General features: G+C 49.0%; 1 protein-coding gene across 1 annotated transcript; it reads right to left on the reverse strand.

Moving 5' to 3' along the window:
* Positions 1-853: 853 nt before the first annotated feature.
* Positions 854-2,122, reverse strand: Pnma6a (PNMA family member 6A). The gene is given in 1 exon segment (XM_075956860.1): positions 854-2,122. A coding segment is annotated over 1 exon segment (1,269 nt).
* Positions 2,123-7,337: the final 5,215 nt, after the last annotated feature.

Raw genomic sequence — 7,337 nt, forward strand, 5'->3', positions numbered from 1 at the left:
CCCCTGATACACCTCTTTACAGAATGATGGCATCTGGAAGTGTTCTTTCTTTTGGGGGAACTCTCTAGAAGAATCACCCACTGTAGGGTGATCCTGAATTATTCTGGACACTGGAAAGCACTGAAAGGAACATCTTGCCAAACTGAAGAACTGTTGTCACAAGTAATAACAAAAGTAACAAGAGTGGAACATTGAATCTTGGTTCTCCGAGCCCATCCATCCTTAGTCCAGGTCTTCGTGCCCACCCCAGATTGTAATCAGTCACAAGATGAGCATCAGGCAGTCGCTGATTGCCATCACCCATACTTTTTGGCTGGTTCCAATGGCTTGTCTTGGGATCTCTGTAGAGCACCTTCTCAGGTAAGAACACACACATCTGCAGGGAACAAGCAGCAAGTTGCTGGCCTGTTAGTATATCAAGAAAGCTGTCCAGGAATATACAACACGAGATAGGAGCAGAGCAAATAGGGCCTTGGCTGGCATGGAAGTTTGCAACACAAGCTGGGCTACGGTAGTGGCTAGCAGGGTAAGTCAGGGACTGATATACTTTGCTAGGGTGTGATGGACGGGAGAGCTAGTATTAAAGTGTGTACTCACTGAATACCTGGGTCACTGTGAGTAGAACAGATAAGGATGAGATTCCCAAGGCAGTGTCATAAACCTGCCTAGAGATGCTAACTGGGTAGAAGAGCCAGGCAGTCAGGACCTTATAAGAAACTATTTCTCCCTAATCTCTCCCAGGCCAGGGGGTATAGCAGATATCTGCAGGCCCGCTCCTTTACTTTGGGGCTGACCCTTCAGCAATACTTCTAGGCTGGTACAGGATGGGGTCCTCTGCCTTATGTTCTCCTGCCTAGGCAAGGCTGCCCAGCACGCAGCTGGGCCCTCCTGGGCACTCCCTAAGATTACTGCCCATCTGTGCTGGGGTGGGAGTCCCAGGGGGCTCATAGGGTCCTGTCTGGCTTGGGTCTACAGGGCCGTGGTCTGGGTTATGGTCTTCTATCTCCTCCTCAACCTCGTCCTTTGCCTGCTCCTCCACCTCATCTTCTGCCTTAGCACTGGCTCTGCCATCAGCCTGGACAGAAGCCAGATTGCCAGCTTCATCCTCCACCTGGACTACCATGTTGCTGGCTAGTCTTGCCTCCTATTCCTCAGATTCCCGTTTGAGGCCCAACAACTCCAGGAAAGTTGGAGATCTCCCGATCATTCTTAGCCTCCTCAGAGCTTCCTCCAGAGGCTCAGTCAGGTTAGCCCTGGTGAGCATCTGCCTCAGGCGCAAATCATCCATAGAGGTTCTCTCGAGAGCCCCTTTCTGGATGGCTTTCTGCAGCAGGACTTCTAGCCTCAACACAAAGGCAGAGAGCTGCTCATCTGGCTGCTGTTTTGCAGTCAGACACTTGATTCGGATGGTGGCCTGAGACTCATTGTCTCCAAATACTCGGGTCAGAGCCTCTAGGCTCTCCTCTGCAGTCTTTGCCGGATTCTCTGCTAACAGCCCCTGCACAAGGTACAAAGCAGTTCCCCGCAAGCCCTCCAGCAACCGTCTCCTCTTCTCCCTTTCTGGGACCCTTTGCCACACCCGAAACATGTCAGTGGTGTGGTCTAGCCAGGCCTCAAAGGATTCCTCCCCAGGGGCTGGCTGAACGCTCCCAGAAAACATACCCAAACGCTGGTACCGCAAGGTATCCACCCAGGGCTGGATTGCCTGACTAACTGGCTGGAGCCTGCACACTCTGTCCAGCTCCAGACCTGGGTCTCCAGGTACACTGTCCACTGTCTCCCCCTGTTGCTCCAAGAAGTGGAAAACACGATCAAGAAGCTCCTTGCTGGAGCAACTGGGCACAAAGACCAAGTTCCAGGGCCCCCCAGTGCCTAGGATTTCCCTTGGGACCAAAGCATAGTTGACTTCCTGGTCGAGCTCAACCAGGGCTGCAGTGGCATTATCCTCCTCACAAAACACTTTGCCAAGCACAGTAAAGTGGCCCATGGGCCACAGGGCAGCCTGCAGGGACCCTTGGAATTCAGCTTCACTGCAGTCCTCCAGGATGCCCAGGATAAGCAAGCCCCTACGAGCGCTGACACCCATTCACCTGCACCAGTCCTGGAGCATCTCCACCGCCATAATCTGAAAATTTAGCAAAGCTCACACACACTAGGGGCCGGAAACAGTTTCCCCAGAAGCACGTTAGGTTGGGATAGGAGCCTAGGCTAGGACTCAGGAAGACCAGCCTAGCTCTCCACAGCCTGGAAACAAAACACGGAAAGAGGAGGTTAATGTCTTCCCCACCCCAGCCCCTTCTCATCCACTAGCCCTAGAGCAGAGGTTCTCAACCTGTGCTTCGTGACTCTCCAGGGTCAAGCGACCTTTTCACGGGGATCTCCAAAGACCACTGGGAAACACAGGTATTTATCTTATGATTTGCAACAGTAGCAAAATTACAGGTATGAAGTAGCCATGGAAATAAGTTTTATGGTTGTGTGAGGGGGTCACCACAACACAAAGAACTGTATTAAAGGGTCGTAGCATTAGGGATATTGAGAACCACTGCCTTACATGATGCTTCTGCATCCCACCCTGTGCCTCAGACACAGGTCTTCCCCAGCACCTCCCTACAGTCCAACCCAGGCAGGCGTGCGGGTTGAGAGGGGGTTTGTCAGGGCCAGTAATACCCTCCCAGAATTTGGTACCTTCTAGGAGCAGAATCCTTTCTCCTTCAATCGCACAGCAAGGATTCCCCGGGCTGTTCTCCAGGTTCTCCCACCAGCCAGCTCCCTTGCTCTCTCTAGCCTTATAGCTGCGCACTCACGCAGACCAGTGTACAGATGCGAGCTTTTTTTTGTTTTGTTTTATTTATTTATTTATTTATTTATTTAAGATTTCTGCATCTTTCCCGCCACCACCTCCCATTTCCCTCCCCTCCCCTGACCAAGTCCCCGTCCCTCATCCATCCAGGTCTAGTAAGGTGAGCATCCAAACTGCCTAGGCTCTTTGATGAAAGAAATTGAAGAAGATATCAGAAAATGGAAAGATCTCCCATGCTCTTGGATAGGTAGGATCAGCATAATAAAAATGGCAATCCTACCAAAGCAATCTACATAAAAACAGACAGGTTGACCAATGGAATCGAATCCAAGACCCGGATATTAATCCACACACCTATGAACACATGATTTTTGACAAAGAAACTAAAATTATACAATGGGAAAAAAGAAAGCATCTTCAACAAATAGTACTGGCATAACTGGATGTCAACCTGTAGAAAAATGCAAATAGATCCATATCTATCCCCATTCACAAACTCAAGTCCAAAGGGATTAATTTTTTTTAAAAAATTATTTATTTATTAAGGATTTCTGCCTCCTTCCCGCCACCGCCTCCCATTTCCCTCCTCCTCCCCCAATCAAATCCCCCTCCCTCATCAGCTCGAAGAGCAATCAGGGTTCCCTGACCTGTGGGAAGTCCAAGGACCGCTCACCTCCATCCAGGTCTAGTAAGGTGAGCGTCCAAACTGCCTAGGCTCCCCCAAAGCCAGTACATGCAGCAGGATCAAAAACCCATTGCTATTGTTCTTGAGTTCTCAGTAGTCCTCATTGTCCGCTATGTTCAGCAAGTCCGGTTTTATCCCATGCTTTTTCAGACCCAGGCCAGCTGGCCTTGGTGAGTTCCCGATAGAGCATCCCCATTGTCTCAGTGTGTGGGTGCACCCCTCACGGTCATGAGTTCCTTGTTCGTGCTCTCTCTCCTTCTGCTCCTGATTTGGACCTTGACATTTCAGTCCGGTGCTCCAATGTGGGTCTCTGTCTCTGTCTCCTTTCATCACCTGATGAAGGTTACTATTCAGGAGGATGCCTATATATATGTTTGTCTTTGGATTCACCTTCTTATTTAGCTTCTCTAGGATCGCGAATTATAGGCCCAGTGTCCTTTATTTATGGCTAAAAACCAAATATGAGTGAGTACATCCCATATTCCTCTTTTTGGGTCTGGTTTACCTCACTCAGGATAGTGTTTTCTATTTCCATCCATTTGCATGCAAAATTCAAGAAGTCCTTGTTTTTTTACTGCTGAGTAGTACTCTAATATGTATATATTCCATACTTTCTTCATCCATTCTTCCATTGAAGGGCATCCAGGTTGTTTCCAGGTTCTGGCTATTACAAACAATGCTGCTATGAACATAGTTGAGCATATACTTTTGTTGTATGATAGGGCCTCTTTTGGGTATATTTCCAAGAGTGGTTTTCTCTTTCTTTTTTTCTGCAGTTCTGGGAATAGAATCCAGGACCTCACACACGGTGATGCGAGCTTAACGCTGCTCTCTGCAGTGCAGATTTAGCGCGAGGGTGTGGTGACACTGGAGCACGGATCCTCTACCTCTTAGTCCTCCAGAAGCGGACTAGCCAGGCCATTGGTGCAGGAGGGTCAAGTGACAAGGCTGTCTCAGCCTGGGACCTCAGGTGACATCACCGGTCCAGCCACTGGTGACGTCATCAGCTAGTGACCCCCCACCACCACCACCACACATCTGTGCCCCTGGCACAGGGGACCGAGTGCTCAGGGGTCTCCACAGAAGGGCACCAAAAATCTGTGTTGCCCCCTCCAGCTCTGTTTCCTGATCAAGGCCAGGGAGCAGGGACTCTGAGGGTTTTTGCCCTGGTGAGTCCCTATCTGGACCTAGTCTAGTGACAGAGCTGGGCAAGCAACACCTATTCTAGGTAGAGTCCCTGGAATAGATAGATAGCACATGAGCCCACACACCCCATCCCGCCACTCCCCATGGAGCGTGCACCATCTGGGTGATGCCCATCCCAGTGGAAGGGGCTGCAGGCACTTTCACCACTGTGGGGCCTGCACGCCTTCCTGCCCTTGGTGCCAGTGGCCAGCTCATAGGAGGGTCCAGCACTGGCAGGCCTTTCCTGCTCTGCTTGCTGTACATCCAGCTTCTTGAAAAGCTGCTTTTGAGATTTGAAGCCCAAACCCTTAGACTTGTATCTTACTGGCTGTCTTTGGGCCAGTCCCTACTGCTTCTTGTGGCAGAAAAGTTTAGGGTTTCCGGGAATTCTGCCTAAATTCATATAGGAAGCACTGTGATGGTGGTGAGGTGTTCAACTTTTCCCTGCTTCCTGTGTTGATAGCCTTCCGGGCTCTGGGGCATGACTCTTTCAGTGTGAGGGTGGCATGGGTGGCCAAGATCCCAGAAGCCTCCCTATGGTTTTAACATCCCCACCCCCACCCTCCATATCTTCTGCTGCCTGGGCTAGACATCCACTCAGAGCTGTGCTATCCTGGCTCAAAACAGTTTCAGACCCTGCCAGTCTCATCACTCTGACTCTCTGCAGTCACCAAGAGTCCAGGGCCACATGCACAACATTTCTGCCAGTGAGAGAGAGGGCAAGCAGGTACACAGAAGGTTATTATGCCTCTGTGTATTCTTTCTTGGCCCCTTTTTCTTTCTTTGGGCGTCAGACTCCGGCCACTTGACTTTCACTACTGTAAAGGTTTCCCCAATGCTGTCCACCTCACTCACACTGACTTGGCTTATTATCGGGGACTCTATTTAGGCTTTTGTCATGTTGGACATATCTGTATGCATCAGAGTGCCCATTTGAATGCCCCTCAGCACTGCCACCAGCATTCTACCTGCCTTCCTGAACCTCTGGCATGGAGGAAGGCTTTGGGGCGTTTGACCAAACATGACGTTGCTGAAACTTGAGCTGTATCCAAGTAGACATCCATTAATCTACTACTGCCGTGAGGGGGCAACCCATGTCCTCTCCCATTAGCAGTGTGGGAGTGCTCATCTGTATCCTACATCCCAAGCAGCCTTTCAGCCTTGACCATCGAACACCCCAAGGGGAGAATTACTAGCTCATGCATTGACAAGTGTTTGGTATTTCCTTAATAGGTTATGATATTGTGCATCCTCTTACAATTTCATCTTCCACTCCTGGTTCAGCTTCTGTGAATCTCCTTTGCCCCTTCCTCATGCCCAGCTCTGTCCTACAGATGGGTCTTTGGCCTGTTTTCAGGAGAAAGTTTCTAGTGTCAAACCTGAAGGTACTCTCATTGTGTACATGCAACCAATGCCCAAACAGGTTACTTGATCTCACACTTGGACTTCAGTTTGTCGTGTGTGGTTCTCTTTCTTGCCCCTGGAATCTCTTCTATGATTATATACAGCCTGAAGTCAAGTGCTTTGGGAACAAGAAAAAATTTTAAATTTTCTGTTACAACCCAACTTTTTCAATTGGCCTAATCACTCCCTTACTCAGCTTCCAGGGCCCGCACTGTCTGTTCTCATACAGGCCAGTTACTGCTGTTAATGTCTGATATGAGAATTTCCGTCTAATGAAATTCCCTGTTTGATCTGTCATGGATCATACAATGAATACCTTGTCTTCTTTCTTGGTTTGGAGGTAATTTTCCTGGGGTCTTTCCTCAGAGAAGGCTCTCCCTTGGGAACATAAATATGCAGGATGGTCTAGTGTTACCAGCTGGCCCAGTGGGCTTACAAACAGATAATCAACACATTTCCCAGTTTTTAGGTTTTCCCTCTTTCCTTCTCTCTGAGAGAGGACTTTGCTTCTTTATAGAGTCATTTTTCTCCCTCTGCTCTAGGACATTGGTAGTGACACCTCAGTTGTCTTCCTTTGTTTCTTCTTTGTACACAATGTCTCTATGTCTCAGCAGTTAGTAGCTTTTCCTTCTCTAATCTTTCCTTTCTTGGTTTCTGGGACACCCCTTCCTGCCTTTGAACTGACCTTCGGCCTCTTTTCCTGCTTCTCAGCTGAAGTTATTCTTCAACCTCTCCACCTCTTTTTTTTTTCTCTTCCTGTTCCTTTGTTGGAGCTCAGTATAGTGTGGGTGATTTCCTAACTGTAGTCCAGAGATGTTCTATGCTGGTAGTGATCCCTCCTCCAGATCTGCCCATGTGCATCAGAATGTCCATTTGGATGCCCCTCAGGCATTTAACAATTGAGATGTTTCAACTAGGGTGCTTCAAGCACCTTTGCATACCTGCTCTTTCCCTGTGCTTCACCCACCTATACAGATGCCGTCTATCAGGTTACTTCAACAAAGGTGGCAAACATATTCCTTTCCATTCCTTTCCTCTCCTCTCCTCTCCTCTCCTCTCCTCTCCTCTCCTCTCCTCTCCTCTCCTCTCCTCTCCTCTCCACTCCTCTCCTCTCCTTTGTTTTTCACCTCCAAATACTATTTCACTCACTACCAAAGGTTATCAATTTTATGAACAGGGACAGCCCTTCTTTTCCATAGTTCCTAGCCTGGTGTCCTACTCTTCATGCCTGTGCTCTGACCCCTCTACCTGCCCATCCTT

This window comes from Microtus pennsylvanicus, chromosome X (genome assembly GCF_037038515.1).
Source record: "Microtus pennsylvanicus isolate mMicPen1 chromosome X, mMicPen1.hap1, whole genome shotgun sequence".
In the NCBI taxonomy this organism is placed as follows: Eukaryota; Metazoa; Chordata; class Mammalia; order Rodentia; family Cricetidae; genus Microtus; species Microtus pennsylvanicus.